Raw genomic sequence first — 26,858 nt, forward strand, 5'->3', positions numbered from 1 at the left:
TTTATAGTGTCGGGCACGTCCAACGCGTACTGTCGTAAATCCAGTGCTGCGTCCTTCACATTCCTAAGCCAGTCCTTAACGCTGAACTCCCGCAGGAATGTCCGTACACGTGCCGATACACCTCTACCCTCCTCTCCCGTACAGTCTGTACTCTCCTCTCCTTCTCCGCCGTCAGAATTGTGCTCTTCCTCCTCGTCCAGAGAAGACAAGGCATGGTCTATGCCGTCTTCCCCTCCTATGGGATCCATTGCACAGTCTTACAAACGTGCTTCTGAAACAACAGTCACTCGTCAGAAAGCTCCCGTGTCGTCTGCTATCTTAGAATCCAGGCTGGTCCGCCAATACAACATTCCTCTCTGAAGATATGCCCTTCCTCTAGCCATATATAGTTGTCGGCGTTTTCACGCGTTGTTCTGTCTTTACTTGACTGCGATCTCTCTTGACCCAAGCTGTAAAACTACAATATGAACGCTCTGGCTGAAGGCCCATTTACTCAAGTGTAGGGGTAGCAAAAGATCACTGAAGTATACTAAACGTACAGCGCCCACTGGAGGTATTGAGCCTAATTAACGACATGTACTCAACAGTTGTCGTCCATGTAGGGCTCGTATCAGAGTTGGTTATCTTGGCAAACAGTAGTTGTTATGTTTGTATAGCGTCAGGGAGTAAAGGTCGAGTGCTACCTGGGTGGCACAGAGGTCACCAGAACTTTGGCCAAATGCTTATTTTGTTATGGCCCCCAAAAAGCTCAGACGACTAGGTTACAGTGTTCTTGTATATTTTTTCTGATGAGTATTTAGCTACACCCACTCGAATAGCGACTTTTAAACCACAACCATCAATTTCGGCTTGTCTTAAATATTTTATGGCCTGCTGATATATAAGCTACTGTACTGCAACGTGGCTTTCCGGTAGTCTGGGATGTTTTATTTTGCTTTGAAACGTACCATTTGAAACGTACCATTTGAAACGAACCATTTGACATTCCACACAAGACAAAGTATGTAAAATAATGCTACTATTTACACTGACAGATACAGAGTCATAGTAATGATTTTAACGGCCGCCGATTTCTTACATCGCCTTCATAGACATCATATCCAGAAACGTGGTTGTTACTTTTGTCCCGAAGAAAACGTCACGAAAATATGCTTAGATAGTGAGCTATAAAGCACTTTATCCTTCAAATGTGTATAGACCGCGAGCCAGAATTGTGGTTGGGTCTTGGGCTTGATCATTAAACATTTCTGGCGTAATAATTCAATATGAATCGATTTTAAGTCACCTATGTAAACAGGTAAACATTCTACAGACCACAGAAACTAAAGATCCAGCCCTGTTCGACTTACCTGTAGAACGTGGTAGCAACAATCAACAAGAATACCACCAACAGGTGTGTTTACTAGTGACATACCTGTCCAGTCTAGGGCGTCTAGGTGTTGTCCTCCCTCTTCTTGCGTGTTAGTACAACTTGTAAAAATCAAGCAAATCTCGTATCCGGTGGAACGCACGCATTTAGACACGCGACGCACGGTTCACGTAGATGTTATGTTGACCAACTGTCACTGTTTCAATTTTTCAAACTCTTGTTGTTGGGAGCAACTGTCAATATTAGCCCCGTGCGGGGGTGTGGGGTGTGAGAAGGGTAAGTGATAAGATTCCCCTTGTATGGTGGGTGTCACACTATTTTTTTTTTCAAGACAACGCCTTAAACCCGAATGTATCTCCAAAAAAGATACAATTATAAACTACAATGTCAAAGTATTTTGAATGTTGAAATATATATCTAGTGTGAAACGTTCATAGAGTTCTTACACAAAATATTTGTTTAATTCTATATCGCCAGAAAAAAAAAGCAGCTACGATTTTGACCGTCTACAACCATTAAATTGTAATCTCTTCAACATCGTTTAAAACACACATTGAAAATTGATATCTAAAATGTTTTGGGGCCTCAAAACTATTCAAGGAATGACTATGAACGTACACGTGTAGTGGCTTACAAAGTATAACGCTGTGTTGAAATAGCAAACGCTTGTTAAATTCTTCCATCAGAACTGAACATAATTTTTGATAAGAGAAGTTCTAAACATGTGAGACGACCCCGGCTTGTGTTCTCCAAACGTATACCGGTACCGACACATTGTGGTTTTGCAAACGCTTGTTAAAATCTTCCATCAGAACTGAACATAATTTTTGCTAAGAGAACTTTTAAACATGTGAGACGACCCCGGCTGGTGTTCTCCAAACGTATACCGACACATTGTGTACGGATCCGTGTGTAGGGCGGCCCTACCACCAGCTGCCACTAGAAAAGGTACATGGCACAAACAAAGGGCGATGTGTGGATATTAGTTTGATGTGTTTTCGTTTGGACGTAAATTGTCCGGAAGGCATTTGAGGGCTGAGTCAATATGCAAGTAGCTCTTTAGTCGTGACAAATTTCAGATTTCGTACGGACGCTGTCACGATTTTTTTTTGACGCACGATTTTAATAAGGAAATGACAACTGGCGATTGACAAGGATTAAGGAAAACTTTTTCCGTCACAAGTCGACTAAAATTCAAACTTTGTACGACACATACTAGTACTCAATTGTCGTCAGTTTGTCGCTGTATGACGTATGTGTCATGGGCTTAACAGACTTCACGTTAATGGGCAAGAAAGCATTTTTGGCACGGGTTTCGGAGTATACAGAGGGAATATACAGAAGAAAGTGTCCGAAATGTTTATTGGCACGTGCCTACGGTAGCCTGACTAAAATCGTGGGAGAGGTTGTCACAATAACACAAGCTAGTGCCTACGGCCGCAACTATTGCTGCAGTGCTGCACATTGTCCGCAAGGTGGCGCCTCTTAAACATTGCACATAAATGTGGCATTGCTATTCTGGAAATGTTAAAATAACATTGAAATGATTTGACCTTGTTCTATTGCTTTTGTGGTCTATTTGTTGTTTTGTCACTTCACTCGTTTTCTGTAAGCTACACATAATAGATTTTCCAAAACATAGAAGCAGACGTAGCCATAGACAAAATATTCACCTTTATTCTCACTGAGAACATTTTACTCTTACTTTACTATACTATACAATTAAGTAATTACCACCTCCAGTGATACTGTATACTGCATAAGAATAGCAAGGATGAAATCTCATAATTCTAAGCTGGCAAGCAAAAATGGCTATATTGTGTCGGGCTTTATTTGAACTGAGACCAATTGTAACAATTCAGAAAAAAACGATAACATTTTGTCCCTTAAGCCTTCATGTGTCAGTATGTGTTTGTATTGGATCGTGGGTACTAAAGGGTAGATCCATATGTAATAGTAAATCAACACTTCAAAGGGTTGAATTACTGGCAAGCTGGACAATTACACTTTAAGAAGAGCTATATACAGAAAGCTAACAGAATCTGAAAGCACTTTCAATACTTGAGGCACTTGCACAAAGTTCCAGTTCTATCCACCTCCTTACACTTGCCAAATATTGTTTTTCTATGCACTATAAAAGCCACTTGAAAGGTCCTTAAATGTTTAAACCAAATTAATCCATCTCTATGAAGGATATTGCTGCACAGTGTAAACAATAGCACTAGAAGACAACATTCTGTTCTGTTATTTCCTGTTTTGACCGTGATATCAATACACTAAACTTTAAGTAAGGCAATAGCTTCATCTAAGTCACCATCAGTGCTTTGTAGGATTTCTGACAACATCTGTATGTCATAATTGGGGTAAAGGTCACGTAGTTCTGCAAGTGGATTTTCCTCCCCCTCAAAAGCTCCCTCCTCCTGCTCCTCTTCGACTACTTCCTTTCTGTCATGGCTGCCACCTGTAGGCAGAGATGTCAGTGTTTCGTCATTTTTTGTCATGTGCAAAATAACAATCAAGTAATGCTGTTATTTAGTTCATTTGTGTATAGTATTGCCATGTATCTCAATTGGTAGTAGTCTCACTGTTGAGCTCCTGGTTCCAACAAGTACGTTCAGGTAACTGCGAGACCCTGTTTCGAATCCAGGGAAGATTATCCTGTTTGGAGCTGCACTGTCTTTCGGAAGGGACGTAAAATGGTGTGTGTGTGTGTGTGTGTGTGGTCTGTGTTCAAGGAGGTGCCTCGAATATGTTACAACAACCTCATTACTTAGATAGGTATCTACTGTGTGTAACAATACAACATGGTGACAGTTGTACTACTACTACTATGGTATATGAACAACTACCTGCAGTACTCCTGACACCTGCATGGGGTCTCCCTCCCTTCTGTTGTGCCTCCAGTCTATCCAGAAAAGCCTGATTCTTTCTGCAGGAGAGAAAAACAAAATTTCATTGGCATATAAAAGAACATGGCACCTATAACATCTCTTAAAACTACAACTATAACAAAAGTGTCCAGTTTTGGACAAATATTTGGAACATGAAATGCTGAAATCAAAAATAGCAAAACTAACAATGAGGATTGTAATTGACACTTACTGTCTGTGGTCTTCTGCCCACTTCTTTTCTCTTTCCTTGGTCTCTTTCTTTTGTCTTACTTCTTTCTTCTGAGCCTGGGATGACATGAAAAATAAAAATTTTCTTTTGATATACCATCATGTATGGCATATCAAAATTTGAACAATGAAACAAACAAACAAACAAACAAGCAAATAAATAGTTATTCATATCTGTAGTATCTTCTTTATAGAAAATGTTATATTTGTTATTGTTATTGTTTATTTGCTATACAATAGTTCATTTATGCTACATTCTCAACCTTTCTATGTACATGTACTTGTGAAATACTGTTATGCAGTGCTATGCAGTGCCATATAATTCTGCAAGGTGGGGTTCCTGCATATTGAAACCAGGAACATTACTGTTGGGATACTTAATGTGCTTATCTTATATCACTTTCCTACCTGTCCTCTGTAGTAGTCCTTTTTCATCTGTATTTGTTTATCTTCCTGTTGTTTCTGGGTTTGTCTATATTGTTCTCTCTTGTCCTGAAAATGTAAATACTATGAAATCACTTTCCACGCACTGGCAAAATAATATGTAACTAAGAAAAAGCCTTCTGAAAATACAATGTATTAGCATTAGAATGGAAACTAGAAGTTCTGAGAATACCGTGCACTCTTTGCCCTACTGCGTCCAGCTTTTAATTTTTTTGGTAACACTCATTGTTTGGGAGCGACACATTTATTTTCACATGTTATTTTGAGCTTACAAATATAACGTTACAACAACATTTTCATCTCACGGGAAAGGGCAGCGAAAACCTCCTTTGGGCTTAATTAATTTTCAAGATCTGACTGCCTTGGTCTGCCAAAAATACCAGCTGGCACCCAGGGTCCTGGAGACAGACCTGCTGTCATCTGATGTACTCACCCTCATGTTCATCTTCTGCCTCCTGTCCTCCTGTGCTTGTTGTCTCCTGACTTCATCTTCAGGTATGTTTGGTCCACCTGTATATTTACAACAGGCTCTAACTTTATCCTTTTGTAAATTTTTAACAAAATTTTAACATGGAATTATGAAAAACATCAAAATGGATGTGACATACTGCAATTCTATTCAAAGGCTGACCCTCAATCCAGCCTTTAAGATAACATGTAACACTTACAGATTTGTCTTGTGATTTTCATTGAAAAAACAAACAAACATCATAACACAGCTTACCTACAGTACCAACATACGAGAAGTTTGCAGGTCTTCTGCTCTCTTTGTGCTTCTGGTAGGCTTCCAGTTCTTTCTGTCCTTCTGTTGATTTGAATATATAGAAGACAGACTGCATCATTGCATTGTGAAATACTTTTAACCTGCAGCTGCTTGCAACTTTCAAATAACTTAACAAGGCTAAATTGAAGGTGAGACTAAGAGATTAAAGTGAAGACCTATTGTGCACATTTGAAATAATGTTGTGATTTCTTTAATATTGTTATATAGTTTTTACACACAGAAAATGAAAAATGAAACTTAACACTTGTTTTAAAGATGGTTTGAATATCTTACGTTTTAAGACACTCTGCCTTTTCTTCTCATTTGGTACCACCAAGGTGTAGCCGTCTCCTCTGGAAAAAAAATTAACCCCCAAAGATCAGTTGAGACATGAACGTCACAGTTTCAACAACAAACGGAGTTACCGGTAATAGAAAAATTCTCCGTCAAATCATATAGCTTTAGATAGATATCAACATAATATTTGTCTTGAAAATGATTCATGACACTTGGCGTCTGAGTCTATGCATGATGACTTTCGAAACCTGTAATTTCGCTCACACCTTTTGAACCTTTCGTCGGGTATTGCGTTGCCATTTCCCTCAGTCTGCTGACCAGTAGCCTCCTGGTGTCCAGTTCCTCCGGACACAGTTCTGTCCCTCGGTCTGGCCCCCTGTCCTATGTCTCGGTAGCTCGGTCCCTGGTTACCAGGCGCCCCCCTCCCCCTTCCTCTCCCCACACCGCGGCCAGGACTCGCCCCTTCCATACCCGGACGCTGTTGTTTAGCGTTCGTAGGCCGCACAGTGAACGATCGACTCATCTCAAACCTTTTGCGAGCCCCAGAAAGCGGAACAGAAACTCTGACGGGGCAGTTTCGGTGTAAAACTGGTTTGTTTACATCCAGGATGACGCCATCTTGAAAGTTTGGGAAAGTACCGAACACCCATAATGCACCGTACGGGTCAGCACAACAGGTGGCCAACTGGGAGTGTCGGATTTCAGTGTTTTAAAAATCAAAAATCAAAAACGCCAAAAGAAAACCAGGATTTTATATTGGCTGTACTGTCAATACGGACAGGTTTCTGTTTTAAAACAAATATAATCTATGCGGGGAAAACTGAGAAGATAGGCCTAAAATTTTAGCAGTATCAGGCGGGACCAATACCATTTTGACTTTCATAAATATGCAATTTGTCCCTCTTACTGTTAGTCTAAAGTTATCAAGCTATGCGGAAGGCTAACAAAGTACACTGGAGATCCTAGAAACAATTGCTGAATGGGAGAATTGGGCAAAACGTAGAGATAAAAGTACATGTTTAATAGCAAGATACCATGACAACGCCCTTGCAATTTTGATCTCTGTCATAACTACACCCGGACTTGCATAAATCCAATCCGTTGCCTCACTAGTACATCTGTACCATAACAGCCGCCAAGCCACGTAGTGAATCGAACACGAATCGAACCGTTTTTATTTGCAGTTCGAAGTGTTCCGCGGTTCTTAGCAACGTCGTTGCTAAGGAAAGGCTTGTCGCGTGACAGTTGGATGAAATTTCACCCGACTTTAACAGCTCTTTTAAACCTACTTGGCGGCCATTTTACAAAGATTGCGTTATATGTACAGAAAGGGAACACCATGTGCTCTCTGTATAAACCGTTTTTGTGGGATTTTACGGCAATTTAAGTTAGTTTCATGGTCATATTTGTTACATAGTAAAATTAGCAAAAAGGCGGTGCCGTACGGGGCAAAAATTTCGACGAATTTCACATTGAGGGCATTTGCATTACGCCCTCGATTCTATCTTTAATGACTAGTGAATTAGATTTGTCGAATCTTCGACTACAAGTCATGTGAAGATCCTGTTGGTTTGAAATTTGGAAAGGTTAGGAAGTCCATGTATATCGGGGTCACCTTATCGACTGTTTTACGCGCAAATACTGCAAGTTGTTGGTGTAGCTAATTCGAGTACAGCTGGCTTTTTAACACAAGTTGCGGTACCGATGGACATTTCCGTTATTGTCAGAGGACGCACATAGAATAAAACAGTGTTGAGACGGACTGAATTAGCAAATGCTACATTGGTCTTACGACAATTAGGACGCAAATACGGCGGTGCGTGTCTGGCGCGGGCTCCGTAGAACTGGCGTTGACGCAAGGGAGGAAGCGTTCTTTTTTGAATGCCTTTGATGAGGTGCCCTCGCGCGATTGGGAAAAAAGCCCATTACTACCGCGAAATGGATAGCATGCCATATACCTAATGAAAGAAGAGAATTCGGACTATTCTGTGCACTAAATTTTCCGTTTGTTTTCAAATCTGTCACGAGGTAAAAAAAGCGTTGGAAATTGCACTAAAATCAACTGATTTCAGGTTATAAAATCAAATGGATACAGCAAGACAAATCTGCTAAAAATCCAAAGGAGTGAAGTGAGAAGCTTTAAAGTTGTATATGCGATGAAATGATGAATATAGATAGTTGTAAACTCAAGCAGCAAGCTTTCTTGCAAGTGGTCCCAACACCCGGGGGTCATGGAACGTAGAACTGTCCCAAAACGGCGCGCAGTTCGCTACGGCAGTCAGTTATAACTTTTGAAGTTAGATTTATATCATCTCGGATTGGCATATCAACTTGAAAGTTGGAATTTATATACGGGGGACCACTGTTAGCTTAGTTCCGGTCAAAGATTTGATATCTATGGGACGAAGACCTGTCCAGAGTCGATAATTACTGAAAAAGCAAATCGGGGGCGTTCTATTCTTGAGTCAAAATTATGACATGGCTTCGCGCGGATTGGCGGCATTTGCATTACGCCCTCAAAATCTATGATGAGTCTTATACCGACAGAAACTACAATGTTTGCTCTTTCTTGTGGTCCCAAATTCCTGTTGGTTTGAAATCTACAATAGGTAAAAAATATGAGGGGAAATTACACGAAAATCACGAGATTTCGGGCCGTATTTTTGACGGGAAAACGATACACTATCGATTCAAAAATCCGTAGACATACCAAATGAGTCTAAAATATTGTAAATAACTTGAAATTAGTAAGATAAAAGGTTATGTACTCCTGCGATAAGCTTTCCTGTAGGGGGTGTTGACGCCCGTAGTCATAGAACGGACTACTTTCTCTCGCGGAAGGAAAATAAAAAAGCCTCGAACTCTCGACGTGGCGTGATAAGTCCAATCTGTTCAAGCCGCTGAATTCACAGTCCACACCGTCGCATCCGACCACACTGTCGCAATCGCCAACGTTTTGTTGTGCAGTACCAAGTTCATACTCTCCAAGCAGAGGTTGAATCCCGCAGATATAAACGTTAGTAGTAGAAAAATTACACGGGCGCTCTTCCTACTACTAAAATTACACGGGCGCTCTTCCTACTACTACTATATCTGCGCGAGTCAACCTCTGCTTGGAGAGCACCAAGTTCACACATCATGATCACGGTGGCCCAAAGTATAGATCGACCCTCAGCCTTCGATCTTCAGAAAGCCTACCCACATAGTAAATATCAATATGCATCTATAGCTAGTGCACGTGATTCTTGATTTATAATGACCACACATATCCGGAAATTCAAAACGCCGAGACTCGCACACACACACACGCACGCGCAGGTAATAATCCACACTTGAACTGTGTCAACACTGCTACAATCAGCAGTTTGGTTTATTCGTACATAGAACCGTAAGTATGGCTGAGCAATACACTCTTACTTACAAAAAATGAACATGATCAATCTCAATAAAGGTGCAACAGTGAACAGTAGCAGCAACTGGCAGACATACTTCCAAAATATACGGCAAGGAACAGTACTGGTTCAGTCTTAGATCCAATCATAAGAAATTCTAGGCATCGTAGACTCATCCTGTTGTAATAAAGTGATGGCGTGTATTTTTCTCTTTTCTCTTCTTTTTTTTTAAACATTGAAAGTCTTTCGTGCACTTATGACTTTATACTAACTTTCTTATAAACGTACAAGACTCTTGTACGCATAGAAAATACCTTATCCCCTTTCCCTCTGCAATTCTACATAGTAAAAGCATTCTTTAATGTATTTTTTTCAATTTTACCTTACTATATATTTACATGTGGGTTTCCCCATAAAAGCCTCGTTTCTCCTTGCCGATTTCAAGAATGAAAATCTAGATCAATCAAATGATGATGAAATGACAGTCAGCGGCAGTTAAAAAAAACAAGCCCTTTCCCATATCTTGTTTCCTATTGGACATCCAAAATTGCCTTCATCTCTTTTGTATTCATTTTAGGGTATAAAAACAGTTTGTTCCAGATCTCTTTCTTGCCACTGACGAAAGATAGTGGATACTATCTGAAATGTCTGACCGTTTCCAAAACCATATCTAGTTACTTGAGTATGTAACTGCTTTTTGGAGCATCCTCGTAATATCGTTATCTATGAATCAAACGTGACTCTTTTCTTGGCCTTGAGTCTGGTGACATCTAGCGGATCTCTGGTGTCCCACAGCTCGCCCCGCCTGTTGAAGGAGTCTCCGTAGCTGGTGCGGAAGGTCTGGTCGGGCAGCCCGTACACGTCCACCGTGTGGGGCCGTCTGACAGGGTCGCCGGGTGTCTGGGGCAGGGGCGCGGGGTTGGTGGGGTGAGCGTACTCCCAAGATGCCTCCTGAACAAGAAACAACACCACTTTCATTTCACAACTACACTTGCACATGCAAAGTAATTTCTTACTCAATCTTTAACGATGACCGTTACGTGGTCAGTATAATGCTTATTCACATGTTGGCGTCGAAAGACAGATTTGCTTGCAATACTATCTCTTACTGCCAGAGGGCGCAAACATACGCAGAAAAAGTCAAAGTTTAAAAAAAAAATCTTAAACCAGACTGAACTCCTTTTTCCTCCGTCTAGACTTAACATCTCTGGTCATCTCTTCCTAACGGTCCATCTCACCGATGAGGTTTAACCTCCTTGGTCTCAAAAACAGTAATTCTAGTGTAAATTGGAATATACAATACAAGTGAATATCGCCAGGGCTACCCCATGAACTGCCTCTGTATTAGAATGTGAACGGATACCTACCGTATGGATCACGTTCTTGAACGGGTTTTCCTTGTCATGGGTGTAGGGTGCTCTCAATGTGAACTCGGGAAGAAATCTGTAAGGATTAGATAACATGTTAAGATAAATGTCCCTTGTCTCATTTGTGAAACTCGATACATATTTTACATGGATATGGGCAAACCATGAATGATTATGACCTACGGATGAGCTTTAGAAATAAAAACTGTCATTGACCCATATGTCGCCTATATTGTGGATTACTATAAGTGGCATGCATGGTATCATACACAAGTTTTGTCATATAGCCCCACCTGTAACTCTGGTGCAAGGGAGCTTCTTTCATCTGGTATGAGACCCGTCCGACCTGTCCGGGGTACAACCCTTCTACGGTTCTTCCGTATCTGTAATTACTGGAAATAAATCAAAACGAAATACAGTTAAATATGCGACTGATCAAAATATTAGTCACTAGTACTATCCCCTTTTTATATTGAAAGTAAAAACAAAGCTTACAATACCAGAAAAACCAAATAGAATCAATACCTTCAGTCCTGTTAACTACTGGCCGTAACGAAACGTAGACAAGAAAGAGTACTAATGCATGAAAAAAATCAACAGAAGGAAAATTGACCGTCACAAACTGCGCAACTCACCTAGGGGTTGGATTCGCTACTGCAGATTTGAATTCCCTCAGTCGCGTTGTTGGGGCACTCATGTTGAGCTGATGTGTTCTTATTGCTTTGAAACTGTGACTGCAAACTGGCTAAGTTCTCAATATCTGCAAAACAGAGCGTACATTAGCAAGGATAAACAGCTAGGGTTGCCAGACCTCTCGTTGGCCTATTGAAATGTTTGTTTGTGATACCTTAGAAACAAGGGCCCATATGCCCTCAGGCGACAAGCAACATGTTACCGATATGTAGTCAAACCACCTGCCACCACATACTAACAATAGCTTTTCAAGACTATTGGTTTTCTTTGCTCTGCGATAAAAAAAAATGCGCAAAATGATCGACGCTAAAACTTAAGTTTTAGATATTCAAAACATGCTTCAGACGGGATAAACACTTTTGTGAACAAAAATAGTAACAGAACAATGCATTAGCCAAGAGAGATGTTTACATAAACAAATACTGGCAACAAGATATCCTCACCATACCTAAATTTATAGATAGATACGACAGACTCTCTCCGTAGTGTATGGTTGTCTAGAATGAAATAAGCTTATTCGCCCCCCCCCCCCCCCCTCCTTTCTTGTGGAAGCCATTCACAAATTACAATGTAAAACTGTTAAGAAGCCATTGGGAACCGTCCATGCAGTGACCTGTAATTGGATAAGTACACAAAGACTAGGTAATGATTATCTCCTGTATATCCTACTAGAAGAAACACCCAGAAATGGCCCCGAATATCCAACATAAAAACCGCTGGCCCCTTTTCAGGCAAATTGTGAATACACGAGCCGACAAAGGAACTGGAGACCAATATTTCATGAGTATAATGATTAATAACAAGGCTTGAGACAAGTACTACATAATTGTGTTACGTGGTAATTCACATGGGACTCGCACATAAACGAACGTGTGTCTATCTACACATTGATTATAAAAATGGTCAAACTCGAGTGGCTATACGCTACTTATTCATGTCCCCATAGAAATTTAAGGGCTCTAGATTATGTTGACTCTAGTACTCGCATTTTGTGTTGAAGAGAGTTGAATTACTAGTCATACACGGTTTTACATGTACCATGTTGTCTTCGTGCGATGCGACAAAATAGTACAGTAACGAGAGTTATAATCATGATATAAGTAAGGGAGAAAATCTCAAAAATGTTCCAAACACACTTGCTTTCGCTGTTGCAAATGCAAAGAATATGAGGGTCAGTGGAAATATAGCGGGTGAGTTAGCCTGAAAATACTAGTACTGTGGATGCATATATGATAGGTTACCTGAAATAACGATAACCCAAACCCTACTCTCAGTCAAAAGGCGGTGTATCTTTCCACACAATATACCTCAATTTAAAAAAAAAATATAGCCTGCTTACCTCAGAATACTGTCTCAGACCTCCACTGATTTCCACGGCTTGTAATGCTGGCGTGTAGCGAACACCGGAAGCATGTCACCTATAAACACACCGATGGGCGGTACCTAGTTACGGGACGCTTAGCGCCATGGCGCCCTAGCAACGCAAACACCTGCCGAGATTACGTCGTCTGACAGGTATTACCGCCGTCGCTATGGGAGGGGTTTCAATAAGAAATTCTCCAAAATTCTCCCACAGTTTGTATCTTAAACTGTTTTTATCATAATAGGGTTTTCATACACATGATAGTTTTGCATACATTGTCAAAAGCCCGTACGATATGTTGTAGCCATGGCGGGTTTAATTACACGTACATGTATAGCTTCAGTACAATACAATACGAACGTGAGAAATGGCTATTGCTATGACCGAATTTTGATGGCGCGTTTTCTTGTTGTATCGGTATGCTTATTACAATACTTTTGTTTGTAAATGGATTAGAATAAACACCCACCTTCAATGCCTTCGTTTTGAAATGAAAGAGGTAAAAGGGCACTAATGGTTTTAATGACCCGTGAGGTCTATTGAAAGGTGCACAGAAGAAGACGTAAAACACCTAACAGAGGCACCCACGGTCCACTTGCATTACTTTAAACAGTTGGTTGGCCCATTCAGGGGTTAAAAGCGTTCATTGGGAAGCTTTGGAGCGGGTGAAAGTGACGACAAAGGATTTCACTAGTACTAGTTGTAGGGTATTGCAATGAACATGCATATGATGTATTACTTTTGTGTAGATTCATGGGAGGGGTTAAGAGTAGAACCGGCAGGTGTCAATTAATTATTCTAGGGAACCAATCAAAGAATAAAGAACGAATCATGAGAACTTAAATGTGTGTGTGTATGAACATATTTTCTTGCCTGATTTACTGTTTGTACCATGTCTTATAAGCTTTCCATAGCTATTTTCTCCCCATCTATGCCCTCCACATTCTTTCTAGTCTGTCTTAGTGGGGTTGTGTGGCTCATTTGGTAGGGTGTTTGATTCATGGCCCAGGGGTTATTGGTTTGAATACGTTGATGTGCCACCAACTTTCCTCACTTCAATCAGGTGAAAATGAGTAGCGCTACCTAGCTTTGAATAGGACGTCAAATTGAGGTCCCATGTTTTTATTGGTATCACATGTTAGTGTAACATATAATGTATTCATAAGTTAGTGTCTACAACAACTTTATATGTATTATGGATTAACTTGACTTTAAGTAACTGACACTACAAATAAGTTGGGACTTACCCCAAATTTTCAGCTGACTCAGTCAGCCTTGTTCACAGAATGGACTCGTCTTCATTTGTTCAAATAAATAAAGGACACACTTCTTTTAACATTTCTTGTTCTTGAAACAAACAGCATTAAGTCTTGTAACAAACACTCAAAACAGTATTGCGTCATGTAATTCTGATATGCAGAGAGTTTATGACTGTATGCTGTATTTTCTTTCATGAGAACCTAAATCTAATAAATAGCAGTGGCTTTTGACAAACATCTACACTGTAGAAAAACAGGTATACCTATTTGGACACCATCAAGTATATTAAAATGTGACATCCAATGGCATTCTTGCTTCATGCTACTTTCTTGACCTCATTGATCAAGCAGGTAAGGTTCCTTTGTCAGAGGTCTTCATTATCAAGTCCAATGTTCAAGGTCACTTCTTGTCTCCAGGTTTAGGAATATGTGACAAAATGTGAGCCTTGAGTTTGGGCATGTTGACCTGTTCCTTCTTACACACGTGACATCTGAAAAAAAAGAGTTGAGGACAGTTGATGAAATAAAGAGTGTAAGGGACAAGTATATACATTCATATTAGCATGTAACTATGAAGGAGGAAAGAAATAAAAGATGAAAAAATTGCTGATTTGGCAGTTTCACGTAGTCAAAATTAATCCAAGGAATCGTAAAAAAAAGAATGATTTTCTTCTTAATCTTATTTTCATCGTTTGTCAAAAAAAATTTATTTCTAAAGTACCTTACTTAAAAAAACTACAATTTTCAAAAGATTTAGAGCAAGTGAATAGAAAACTGTATAATACTAAAACTCATAGCTACATAGGTAACGTTACATGTATGTGCAGTATAAAAGGTACAAATGGATGAATAGCATTACCTAGTGGGATGCATACCTCATTGGGGGTTTGCCAAAAATGCCTACCTTAGTGGATCTTTCAAGCGTTCATTTCTTGATCCTTTGTCTGCTATTTTCCCTTCTTTTTCTAATTCTTCCATAACATCTGAAAATGAAAGATGGACATAATGGATTATTCCATTCATAAATCAAAGAAGGGGTGTCCTTTGTTAATATTGCCATCTATGTACTGTTCTAAACTTGCAATTTTTTCATCATGAAAAGTTCATTTGAACACCCCTACACCTGTTTAATGGATTAGCCCCAAGACATTTTATTCTTGCATACTGTAATTCTAGAAACTAAAAATACTTTAAATCTGAAACTCGGTGTCATTACTTCTGAAGTTTTGTTGTGACCTTGCCAAAATCACTAATGTGTCTTTCTTGTTTCACTACTGTACTACATAAAATCTGCAAGCGTGAATCTAGAATGCTGCTAAAGACTAGGAAAAGACCCTATTTTCCAACAAATGTAGAATAAAATCATTGCAAAAGTGATGGAATTTACCGTACAGACCTGTAGAGTCTATGAAGTAGTCTGTTGTGAAGGAGTTCCAATGTTTCTTATGCTTCAAGCAGGGAGAGTCAAAATCTTGACTGATGACATGGAGATGTAAGTGACTGTAAGAGAAATGTAGATTGAACAGAATTATATTAAGATATTCTTTGTGGATCCTAATATCAAGATTAACAGAACACCATCACATTTCAATTATTTGTTCCCCCTCCTAAATTTTTTTATATCCTTAGAATATCCAACCCCTCCCCTTGTGAGATTATCTGACTGTATATTGACCAGTGTACTACAGAATACTTACTACTCACCTCATACTGGGGATGGCATGGTAGCCCAGGCGGAAGGACAGATGTTTGGCATCTTCTGTTCTGAAATGTTAGAAATCAAAACAATGCAAAAGATGAACATCAACAAAAACGTACTTTCATATGAAAGCTATATTAGCTATAGTAATTTCACACAAATTTGCAGTGGTTTTATCTCAGTGTTTAAAAAAACAAACCTATGGCTTTAAGCCATTATGTAGACAATGCATACATGGGAGACATATTTGTCATGAAAAAGTCATGAAAATAAAACCACTAAGAAAGTTTCACAATTTACAGCACAACATACTGTACTTACTTGTCTATAAGCTCCTGTCCCTTCTTGTGCATGTGTTTGAGAAGGTCCAACTGTTTTGCTGACACAGCCTTTAGACTGGATATGTTCTCCTTAGGTAAAACTAACCAGTGGTACCTGGCCTGAGGATGGAATAAGAATAAATACAATAACGTTAATCTTTTCAATGATCCAACTGCTCATGCACACACATAAACAAAACACATCTGTAACATACAAATAAACACACACATACAAAGACACACACTTAGTGACGTACACACACACACACCAAGGAGCTTTTATAAAAGCTCCTTGCACACACACACAAACACGTGCACATACACACACGCGTACATGTGCACACACCTACCTACCTACCTAGTCCCTTGACCTCCAGGTCGTTGGGGGGACAAGGTAGACATGAAGATCGAGAGTTGCCTCCAGGTTCGTCTGTGCGCGCGCGCGCGCGCGCACACACACACACACACACACACACACACACACACACGTAGACGAGACGAAAACAAAGACAAGAGTTGGTGACGTGCCCTTTGACCTGACAACAAACCTTTGGGTATTTATCCTTGATAATGACCACTTTATCGTCCGAGTCGACCTTCAGTGCGGGATCCTCCATGGATGACAGCAGGCCCATGCTCCAGTGACCTTTCTTGGCCGGTTGAGCCGCTGTTTTCGCAGCTCCATCGGCTAATTTTCGCTTTTGTGCGTTCATCATCACAGAAAAGGCATTCCCTTTTGCCGCCATCATTATTGGAAGCAGCCACTATTTCATTGGGGGTGTGTGTGATATTTTGTTCATCATACTTTAATATTTTAGATATATAAAACTGTAATGATGTTAGTATAAATTCTTTCAATTAAATATTTGAATTATTTGATAATCATATCATTTTCTTTGTTGATAGAGAATGGGATAGATTTACTATCAAAGCTGGTAGTTTTACCTAATGTTAAGTGAGGCGTGCCGAAAATGTAACAGGGTGTTTCATTGGCTGCTTTTGTGAAAAATGAGCCAATTAAGCAAGGCGTGACAAACAGGCTGTTGGACTGTTCAAAATGTCAGCTGAGAATGCGAAAAATTGCTGAAATCGCCAGTTCTGAGGTAAAATGCGCAGTTTCTGCTCTGTATGCGACCTTAATTTGATGATCAAGCATAAAACAATGATGCACATGTTTGTTTGCGTGAAAACTGGGGCTTATTACGTACGGAAACGATTGGAAGGATATGTTTGGTTGTATGTTTTGATGGTGGTTATTTTGTGGTGTGGGAGGGGGGGCGGGGTAGAGGAGTTGGCAATTTATTGATTTTATTCATGTCATCTAAAAATATGGACATGCTGATGTGAAGGGACAGTGGAGCATACAGAAATCTAGTCGTTGTGGAGTAAGGTGAATAATATCATTTTTTTATGGCTGTATATTTTTCACTATTGACAAGATTTTCCTGTCAATTAGATTTTTTGACCACTATTGTCAGGATGTTCCTGTCAATAGTATATTTTCGCACTGTTGGCAGGGATATTCTTTTCATCAGGGGTGCCTAAGCATTTGCACGAACCCAATGAAATTCGTACGAATATTATGTGATACACACGAATCACTATGCGAAAACGCACGAATATTATGAAATTCGCACGAATCACTATGCAAAAACGCACGAATATTATGAAATTCGCACAAATCACTATGTGATTCACACGAACCTTATGAGATTTGCACGATCCTTATGCGAAATTGCACAACCACTGCCGGGGTCACGTGACAGACGGAGCGGGATTTTCAAGATGGCGGCTTCGATCGGCGGCGACGGAAAATACGATGTAACACGTTGAAATGAAGCAAAACAGTAGCTCACAGGCTATTAAATACATCTTTGCGACGGTAAATGTCCATTCCATACCTTGAAATATAAATATCACGGGTAGAAACGCTCAAAATCATGCCTCCTCCCGGCCGCCGTTTTCGCATAAGGATCGTGCAAATCTCATAAGGTTCGTGTGAATCACATAGTGATTCGTGCAAATTTCATAATATTTGTGTGTTTTTGCATAGTGATTCGTGCAAATTTCATAATATTCGTGCGTTTTTGCATAGTGATTCGTGTGTATCACATAATATTCGTACGAATTTCATTGGGTTCGTGCAAATGCTTAGGCACCCCTGTTCATGATACCTTATTATCATCTATCGACCTGTATTATATTCATAACCAAGGTCATAACTCTGAGGATGATCCAGGTGCAAAATTAAGACTTCAATGCTGACTTCCTAAGCAAGAACGATTGATTGATTACTGAATGTATGCAAAACAATTAACCAGCGGGGTCTGAACCCCCGACCTTTGGAATGCTACACGAGCACTCTATGGTCTACCTTCTGCTGTTGGCCATTTCATGTGCCTTTTTAAATGAATATACTACTGATTTGAAGGTATCCCTGTGCTTCCAGTCAACGACACTTTTAATTTTTTTAATTTCACAATTGGCATGATGTTCCTGTCAATGACTGGTATAGCTGCAGTGTTTTTTGTTAGCCAACTAGATTGACACTCTGAAAGTCTGAAAACTTCCTGCCAATCATATCCAAATGATATTACTTTATAAGCTGTCTGAAAAATTTGTCAATCTGTTCTACTGAAGCATACTGCTAGGTGGAGCTGCAAAGTCACAGAAGTATTTCTCTGTCCCTCTCCATCTCATCTCTGTCCATATAGCCAGTATAACCACTCTTCAGCCTGATCTATATAGCTGGTAAAATCACCCTGCGGCATAACACACCAGCTTCAAGTTCAAGACATGGCAGCAGCTATATTATATTATACTGAACAACCTGTCACATAAAACCTTTGCACATCTGACTAGAAATGTTGTTTACACTAAAGCTATCTAGTCAGGATGCATCTACTGAACTTGATGGCAATGAGTTGAACTTCTTATCAAATTGTCATGATCATAAGTGATCCATTATTAAACGAAATGAAAAAACAATATCAACAATATCAATATAAGTTTGGTTCTCATTGGTTCAATTAATTGGATGAAACCAGCTGCAGCTGTGTAACGTTACTGCAAAGCTGGTACAAAATTGCACTTGCAAATTATGTCGAAGGATGGTTATACATGAAATGTTTAATTGAACCGTTTAAATGCAACAAGGTACAAATATACCAGACATAACATAGAGGTCAGCATCTATTCCAGGCAGTAGTTTGTGCTGTGTAAGGTCAGTGTACATGTAATTGACCTCACTCCCGGGGTGCCAAATATCCCAAACTGCAAGCAGTTCAAATTTCTGTTAGGGGCCTGTTTGGGTTTGGAGACTTTGATTGGACTTTGCCATGTTTGGTAGATATGTACTTGTAGTTCATTGAACCAGGCAGTCCCACCGATTAAGGTAAAGGCTTGACTTTTATTTTCTTTGCGCTGTTTTGTCTTCATTAACAATGTACAGTAGCCATTCACTGCTGATTCAGTCTTTTTTTTCAGATTCAGATTATCATTTATAAGTTAAGCAGTTACCAACAGTTTTTCTACTGTCATGTATATAATATTACACTATGTGTCATAGAGTTTGACTTTGGGGCATAGACATTTCTGGTATACTGTAATTCCTGATTTTTTCAATTAACTGTAATGTTCACGGTTTTCACAGTAATGACTGTAACGTGAAATTATCATTACTGATAACAAATAATTCATAGCCTTTTTTTATGTGCACTTGCTGCGACAGTAAACATTTAGTTCCAAGAACAAGTTAAATTTTCTCAGACCGTGAAAGTTTGGTACCGAGAAGAAAAAGTGAATTACAGTATTGGTAGGCCATTACTAGTACTAGTGTAGCTTTAGATTTGTAAATTTTGTTATTTTCAAACTACTCTATGAATAAAGTGTACATCATAGTTATAGCAAAAATTGACTGACTTTTGGATTTGATAGATGCAGGTCTTCTTTCTTTTGATTAGCTCAAAATATAGTACTCTGTACACGGACAAATTTACTACTTGTATTTGAATGCCAGAGAATATCACCCCACTCAAGTTTCACATCGTTTTCACTCCAACCCACTTATGGTAGTCCAAGCCATTTATTTCCCGGAAGACTGTCCCACTTTAAAATAGGGGTTGTTCTAATCAAATACAGTGTACATAAGTTATAATGTCATGCCACAGTTAATATGTTGTAACCCATCCTTTCTTCTGAATCAGTTGTATAATTTGCTATCGTGTGCATAATGTTTGGTCATTTCTTGTAACAGAAATAAAGTACATGCGTATAGTAACTGTATACCTGTTTGTTCAGTTATAGGTGGACAGCGTGATAGGATAACCTGTGTTATATAGAGCCAGAGTTTTGTTTAGCATGGAAAGAATTTCAGCTACTGTAGTGACCTGCTTTAACCTCTTTCTTCCCAGGGCATTGACAGACTGCAATGTATATCATGTACAAATTGTAACAGACCTTTTCGGCTAAGAACATGTAAGGAGGCTTACATACCCTTTTCCATAAGGCAAAGGCAAGCTGTTTTGTTCTGAATTTTCAATTTCCTGTAATTCACGGAAAAAGCCATTTAATTTCATGTAAGTATATATATATATACATTGATTACTTTGTAACCGATTATGATGACTTGAAGGATAATCAAACACTTGTATTCTTTGTTTTCCAGGTAGCACCGAGTGCAGTACAAATATCTTGCAAGAAAAACCTCTGTTGGTAGAGTGACAACCTTTTCGTTGTTGCTTGAACTATAGCAGATAAGAGCATAAAACTTTTTAAAAGAACATCACAATGGCTTGTTCGAACAGTAAGCAGTTATCTGTCGAAAGATGGCCGATTTTCAGCCTCTTAGACCCCGAGTTCATCTCATCAATCAAGCAAGCCTGCGTCTTCGGTAGTTCCGGTAATGAAGCCATCGTGATCACGCAAGACGATGATGTGTACGCACTCGGGTCGAACTGTAGCAGCTGTCTCGGAGTCGGCGACGCCCAGAGTGGGCTAGAGCCGCGTAAGATTGACATATTGTGTAAGAAGAAGATAGTGGACATTGGGTATGGTAGCGGACCGCACGTACTGGTGTGTACGGACAATGGCGACCTGTACAGCTGGGGACACAACGGGTACAGTCAGCTGGGCAATGGGAGCACCAATCAGGGACTGTCGCCACAGCTGATAACGACAAATCTGATTGGTCGAAAGGTGGTGAAGGTGGCTTGCGGAAGTCATCATTCGTTGGCGCTAACTCTGGAAGGAGAGGTGAGATTACTGTAAATGACTTTAATTTTGCAGGGTTTAATCTTGCATTAGGTACAAAATGGAGTGTTTGTTGTGGTTTTTAGTTAAACGTTGCAATTAAAAGTTGAAACAAGATGGTAAGCAAGAAGAACAAATATTTTTGCAGAAGTTCTTGGTGAAGGGTGACTGCAAAAACTTTGAACATTTATTTGTGCAAAAGTTTCAACATTTATAGATATATTTATACTATTATAGTATTTTTCTCACTTCTATTTCAGCATATGGATACTGTAATTCTAACAGTGAATGAATTTTATTGCATTTTTAATTTTAGGCTGTCCAAAAATTTGCCTTGTTGTCCTTGTACTGTTTTAGTCATTGTGACACTTTTCTTTTTAATCATGTAACTGGTATATTTTGTATTGTTGTTATGGTTCAAGGTCTTTGCTTGGGGCTACAACAACTGTGGACAAGTTGGTTCTGGTACTACAACCAACCAGGCAACACCGCGGAAAGTCGCTGCCTGCCTCGGTATGTCTGAATCTTTTCTTAACATTGCAAACAATAACAAACTAAATGTTCGTATTTTCTTCTAACTATATACTATGTACTAACTATATGCTATATATTGTATATATGTATAAAGTTACTGAGGTTGGCAGAGCTATTTATGCCACTCCAAAGTATTACTAGTATTTGCTGGGGTCAGCTTTGTGTGTGCATTCATACACTTATTTACATTGATGAATAACTTGACTTTGACAGGACTTAACAACATTGCTAATATGAATATAAGCTTCATATTTTTGATAAGTTGTTGTATGCTCTGACACAGAAGTATGAAAATCATTGAAATGCTGATGATGTTCATTTTTTTTAGAAATATACACTGTCAGTTTCTTCAATGTGTAGCTTAGAATTGCATGCCTTATTTATTGCTTTCGTACATTTTACTTTCCTCTTGACTTAAAGTTTGTAAGCTTGTTTTTTTCCAGGGCAAAAGTACTGACACAAAAGTAGTGACAGTAATTTGTTTGAAAGATGAAAGCCTTATTTAATATATTGATATAATGTTCATGTATATTCTGTATACTGACTCTACAATTATAATCCAGTCTACCTTTGAATCATTAGATTAACATATGATGACCAGTGTCAGAATTGCTAATATGCATATTAATACTGATACAATGTCAATAACATCTGTATCTGGTATTGGTCAACCATTTTAGTGCAGGCATCAGCATAGCACAACGGCTTTGCAGGAACCTTGTTGTGGCTGGTTATATTATGACCAATAATCTATTGACCAAAGCTAATAGTGGAATGCTCATAGCTCTATCATGGAGAACCTAATAGATACTCTTGTACATTTTTTTGTTATTGCCTTTGAGTGCATTTTAGGGTAAGGTTTAATATTGTGTATTGGCAATGGTACATAGCGCTATTGTACACTACATGTGTATACCCCATGTAGAGCCTTGCTTGCCACCTATACAATATACCAGGCTGACGTTTCTACTTTTCCATTAAGTAGCTGTCAGTCAATGAGAGTATAGGCTTTATCTAAAGAAAACTTTTAGGGATTCTCTGATTGGCTGACAATCATGAACGCAAAGTAGAAACTTCAGCCTATAGCATAGGTTGTGGGCAAGGCGTTGCATATATAGAAGAATGAATGTACTAGTACTCAAGTGTCAGTCCTTTTTTGTTATTACAAGCCTTAGGTGTATATGTATTGTTCTTTTTAGATCTCACCTGAGTTTGTTATCACAAACCTTAGGTGTGTATGTATTGTTCTGTTTAGATCACCTGGAAGGTGAACCTCCGGCGATCAACAGTATGTGCCCCCGGCCTCCCTACCTTGTCTCTGTATCCTCAGAGTGTCACTAGAATGGCAAGGATACATGTGTGTGTGTGATTGAAACACCATGATAATACCCAAGTCACCTACTACATATATATATACTAGTTAGTAGCAAGGCCTATCTGATTTGTGCTAGTAAAATTGAGTCATGGGATGAACCAAAGTCACATGGAAGAAAAATAGAAATTTGCATGTGTCATTCATTGAAAGAGCCTCTTGATTTTGGCTGTTATAGCAAATTAAAGTTTAAACATACACATGAAATAGGCTAGCCTGGAATCCTGGAGTGAAAGTCCTAAAGTCTTTTCAATCTGCCTCTACTGTGCAGAGGCAGACTGGAGAGGTATATCACTGCTAGATTCCAGGCTGGTAATAGGCCACTCACAAGTGTTACATCATCATACTTTTTCACATTCTCCTACACAAAGACATCCAACGGTGCCAGCAAACTGCCTCTTGTCTGTACTCTGCTATCTCAACCGTCACCATTGGTTCCTGACCGCCCTGCTTATAAGTAAATGAGCTTACCCTTATAAATGCGAGATCCCTTTTTGGCGACGCCTCAGGGGCGGAGGCATTCTACAGTATTACGATTGCTTTGAAAATATTCCAAAAATTGCACGAATGCATTCCCTAGGGAATTCGTTTTGAGGTAGCCTTTGCCTGTTTGGTCTTTTGTCGGAACAGAAATGGCCTTTGTTGCTTGGTATTTTACCGTCACATTACTGTTTCGGGCAATTTGCTTCTTTCAGCACAAAAACCACTGTCATAATCAATGCATTAAGTACGTTTTTCTGTTTCCGGCAATTGAGATTTATATTTTTAACTCTCAATCGCTCTTGGTGTTCTTTGAGACAAATAGGAACACTATATTAAAGCTTTAATGTTTAAAGTACATACGTTTTTTTGTTTCACCTGTGAACACAGTATTTTGAATTTACTAAATCTGATTTGAAACAATTTTTATTTGCAAGATGTTTGTAGAAAGCAGAAAAGGCAATGACTGTCCACATTTTAAAGACTACTCATTTAAAAAAAACTATCCACACAATTGCCTATACCTTTTATTTCATCAACATACACATCATATATACTTTTACCATATCTCAAGACACAAACACAGAGAATGTAAAAACCTGGCAGAACATGGCAAAGATGCGTCATTCTTATAACTTTGGATTTACTTCTATAACAATGACACTTGGTAATACATTCAAGCAAAACATTTCTTTTGTAATTCTGTTGACCGTATAATAAATTGTTTGCATGCTGACAAAATTCCTGGAACTATAGAGTCAAGCCTGACTACATGTGCATTGACTTCCGTTTCGTTGAGGTGATAGATTGTGATGCATTGTAAAGCTACGGTTACTATCAATCTGATTTCTGTCCAAGTTCAACTATTAATTTCTTGTGACTGTTGTCGTTGTCGCCTTGTAGAGCTGAAAGAAATAATATAGAACAGGTTAGGTATAGTTGACGGACACAAACATATTCCATGATCAATATGTCAACATGAATGAATCCCTATGGGTTTCGTTAGATTGCTTAGCTGTCAAATGTCTTTTTTCACATAATCAATAAATAAAGGTTCGAAAAAACTAAGTGCCCAGTATAGTAGATCAACCAACACCCAACATCCACTCATAGGTTTGTACTAGTTTTCAATGCTCCCGATGTTTGTGCATTTAAGCCCCCTTGTGCCTTTAAAGGTCCATTTTTAACCCACCATTCTGCCCACTGTTACCTCTATGACTTTGGATACTCAAACTATATGAGCAATAAGAACAAAAGGGTAACAAACCTCGCTGTTCAGGAAAATTGTTTGAACAGCATCCGTCTGTGTAACTTGTTCTCATGACAAGCTGTGGGGTCTGGTGGGGTCATCTTCCCATCCTTCATATGTTGTAATTCCTTGTGAGAGAAAAAAAGAAAAATGTGGAATTACTCCCAACTTTGGCTTTACAGTAATGGCATACATTTGAAACCATTAGTTGTAAGAAGATGTTTGGGATTGATATTGCGTTCGTTCGTTCGTTCGTTCGTTCGTCCCATAGCCTTTTAATCAGCCGTAGGCTGATTAATTAGCCGTAGGGGCAGCACAACATGTTGTGCTGTATCAATAGGCATTTTAGTCCCCTGGCGGCGCCTATCTCCTCTCCGGGGCTCCGTGAATGATGTAAATCACCGTATGGCTGATACGACACGAAGGTTCGCCAGGCCTCCGCCCGGGTGATTTGTAGTGAATCACCAACTCCAGACAGAATGGTTTGCTCCATCCACACAGCACCATCGCACGTGTGGGGGTTCTTTAACGTGCATGGGGTGTGACTCTCCCCATACACGGGACCTCCATTTAACGTCCTATCCGAAGGACGACCCATTTTCACTTGAGTAAAGTGAGGAAAGTCGTGTAAAGTGCCTTTCCCAAGGGCACAAGATCGGTGGCACGGTAGGCGGATTCGAACCCGCAACCTCTCGGTGCAAATCCGAACATGCTACCGCTACGCCACGCGGTCACCACATTGATATTGCATGTAGTGATATATCCAGTGAAAAACTATATCACCCAGCACACCATGTTTCTGTTTTGTTATAGGGCTGTACTGCTCAGGACAGAATGATGTTACATTCTTCATAAATCACGATGAGTCATTGACGGATTTGTCTCTTTCTTCTTTATGAAAAATATCACGGGTACTGGTCAGCCCCATGCAGTTGCAAAAGAAACAATTGTGTACTGAGGATACGTACCTTCCAAAGGGATTTTCTTTCAAATTTTTCATTTGAAACATCATAGCTTCTTCTCATATTTTGGCTAAAGATACCCCTTGGCGTTTAATTCAAAGGTAAGTAACAAATATCTTCGACTTCATCTTCGTGAGCACACGTGCGGTACTCAAGTTGGGCATTGAACAAACTATCTTATATAAGCCCTTCACAGATGTCACTACGCATGTGCGGCGAAAGAAATTCTAGGAAATATGTCAATGTACATAAAATAACAAAACGGAAATCATTTTTAATTTATATGTTTCGCTAACCAGACTACTGTAACTCATACACATGGTTCTAAGGCTGTGGCCCTCATTCAAAATTAAATTCTTGCTATACATTCAAGATAAACATGTTAACCCTCAACATATAAAGAGGGGAATGTGGGCTCTGATATCTTTACTTACGCCCCTACATAATCAAATCCAATGACATATAACCCAAAATTTCCTAAAGTGTAACTCCAGAAATTATATTTTGACAACAAATTCGTTTGCAATCAATGCTCACTATGATAGCATCCATAGAATTATTTGGTACGGCCCTATCCCTAGCATGCGGCTAAACATTTGCATCGCAGGTGTGCCCCCCCCCCCCCCATGACCTAGTGATTAATGAGTTAGCACGTGTTAAGCTATGCAGCTGGCCATGGGAAACAAAGGGAACAAAGACTTTTCCCCCAATAGCATGCTATCCTGTCTAGTAAGCGGGAGTATTCATTGCACAGTTTCTCTTTTTAATTGGTCTAACTTAGGGGTGTCTGTGGTAAAATTCCTTGTCATGTCAGCCAAGGAGATGGTCTGTCAGTTAGCTCTAGAATTTTGAAGAAACAGAACAGTCTAGCAAGCAGGCTAATCCTGGGTAGGTTCGTCGAGACAACTAGAACAATTAGAAACAAC

General features: G+C 39.4%; 4 protein-coding genes and 1 long non-coding RNA gene across 6 annotated transcripts in view; 1 reads left to right on the forward strand and 4 right to left on the reverse strand.

The window, feature by feature from the left end:
* Positions 1-3,430: 3,430 nt before the first annotated feature.
* On the reverse strand, positions 3,431-6,648 carry LOC118428301 (epithelial-stromal interaction protein 1-like). Its single transcript, XM_035838326.1, has 8 exons — positions 6,259-6,648; positions 5,990-6,048; positions 5,657-5,737; positions 5,366-5,442; positions 4,897-4,980; positions 4,472-4,545; positions 4,219-4,298; positions 3,431-3,830 (listed from the first exon to the last, which is right to left on the reverse strand). The coding sequence occupies exons 1-8, from the start codon at positions 6,513-6,515 to the stop codon at positions 3,646-3,648; spliced, it is 897 nt and encodes a 298-aa protein (XP_035694219.1). The 5' UTR covers positions 6,516-6,648; the 3' UTR covers positions 3,431-3,645.
* A 2,679-nt stretch (positions 6,649-9,327) lies between these two features.
* Positions 9,328-12,924, reverse strand: LOC118428299. Its single transcript, XM_035838325.1, has 5 exons — positions 12,784-12,924; positions 11,387-11,511; positions 11,045-11,143; positions 10,752-10,827; positions 9,328-10,335 (listed from the first exon to the last, which is right to left on the reverse strand). Exons 2-5 carry the CDS (start codon positions 11,446-11,448, stop codon positions 10,108-10,110), a joined length of 465 nt encoding a protein of 154 aa, XP_035694218.1. The 5' UTR covers positions 11,449-11,511; positions 12,784-12,924; the 3' UTR covers positions 9,328-10,107.
* Positions 12,925-13,891: 967 nt separating this feature from the next.
* Positions 13,892-16,852, reverse strand: LOC118428322 (aprataxin-like). Its single transcript, XM_035838371.1, has 6 exons — positions 16,634-16,852; positions 16,087-16,205; positions 15,771-15,830; positions 15,463-15,566; positions 14,971-15,049; positions 13,892-14,557 (listed from the first exon to the last, which is right to left on the reverse strand). Exons 1-6 carry the CDS (start codon positions 16,832-16,834, stop codon positions 14,467-14,469), a joined length of 654 nt encoding a protein of 217 aa, XP_035694264.1. The 5' UTR covers positions 16,835-16,852; the 3' UTR covers positions 13,892-14,466.
* Positions 16,853-17,100: 248 nt separating this feature from the next.
* Positions 17,101-26,858, forward strand: part of LOC118427339 (RCC1 and BTB domain-containing protein 1-like) — a 28,140-nt gene continuing 18,382 nt past the window's right edge. The window contains exons 1-3 of one of the 2 annotated variants that reach the window (XM_035837079.1): positions 17,101-17,188; positions 20,752-21,338; positions 21,758-21,848. In XM_035837079.1, the coding sequence (XP_035692972.1) occupies positions 20,874-21,338; positions 21,758-21,848 (556 nt within the window). In that variant the 5' untranslated portion in view covers positions 17,101-17,188; positions 20,752-20,873. Of the gene's footprint in view, positions 17,189-20,751; positions 21,339-21,757; positions 21,849-23,124; positions 23,158-26,858 lie in introns of those variants that run through there. The other variant, XM_035837078.1, reaches the window with a different exon arrangement.
* LOC118427341 overlaps positions 24,233-26,858 on the reverse strand; it is a 4,231-nt gene continuing 1,605 nt past the window's right edge. The window contains exons 2-3 of the long non-coding RNA XR_004832502.1: positions 24,989-25,098; positions 24,233-24,626 (exon numbers count right to left, since the gene is read on the reverse strand). This is a non-coding gene — a long non-coding RNA (uncharacterized LOC118427341). The remainder of the gene's footprint in view (positions 24,627-24,988; positions 25,099-26,858) is intronic.

The sequence above is a fragment of the Branchiostoma floridae genome, chromosome 12, assembly GCF_000003815.2.
Source record: "Branchiostoma floridae strain S238N-H82 chromosome 12, Bfl_VNyyK, whole genome shotgun sequence".
NCBI lineage: Eukaryota > Metazoa > Chordata > Leptocardii > Amphioxiformes > Branchiostomatidae > Branchiostoma > Branchiostoma floridae.

Excerpts from the sequence above, each read along its gene's own strand:
- LOC118428301 (XM_035838326.1), bottom strand. The coding sequence starts at position 6,515 with ATGAGTCGATCGTTCACTGTGCGGCCTACGAACGCTAAACAACAGCGT. Across the intron at positions 5,738-5,989 it reads AAGGCAGAGTGTCTTAAAAC|AAGGACAGAAAGAACTGGAA; the intron begins GTAAGATATTCA and ends TCAAATCAACAG. Across the intron at positions 4,981-5,365 it reads GGCAGAAGATGAACATGAGG|GACAAGAGAGAACAATATAG; the intron begins GTGAGTACATCA and ends TTACATTTTCAG.
- LOC118428299 (XM_035838325.1), bottom strand. The coding sequence starts at position 11,448 with ATGAGTGCCCCAACAACGCGACTGAGGGAATTCAAATCTGCAGTAGCG. Across the intron at positions 11,144-11,386 it reads GTAGCGAATCCAACCCCTAG|TAATTACAGATACGGAAGAA; the intron begins GTGAGTTGCGCA and ends ATTTATTTCCAG. Across the intron at positions 10,336-10,751 it reads TCAAGAACGTGATCCATACG|GAGGCATCTTGGGAGTACGC; the intron begins GTAGGTATCCGT and ends TTTCTTGTTCAG.
- LOC118428322 (XM_035838371.1), bottom strand. The coding sequence starts at position 16,834 with ATGATGGCGGCAAAAGGGAATGCCTTTTCTGTGATGATGAACGCACAA. Across the intron at positions 15,567-15,770 it reads CATGCCATCCCCAGTATGAG|TCACTTACATCTCCATGTCA; the intron begins GTGAGTAGTAAG and ends TTTCTCTTACAG. Across the intron at positions 14,558-14,970 it reads CGCTTGAAAGATCCACTAAG|ATGTCACGTGTGTAAGAAGG; the intron begins GTAGGCATTTTT and ends CTTTTTTTTCAG.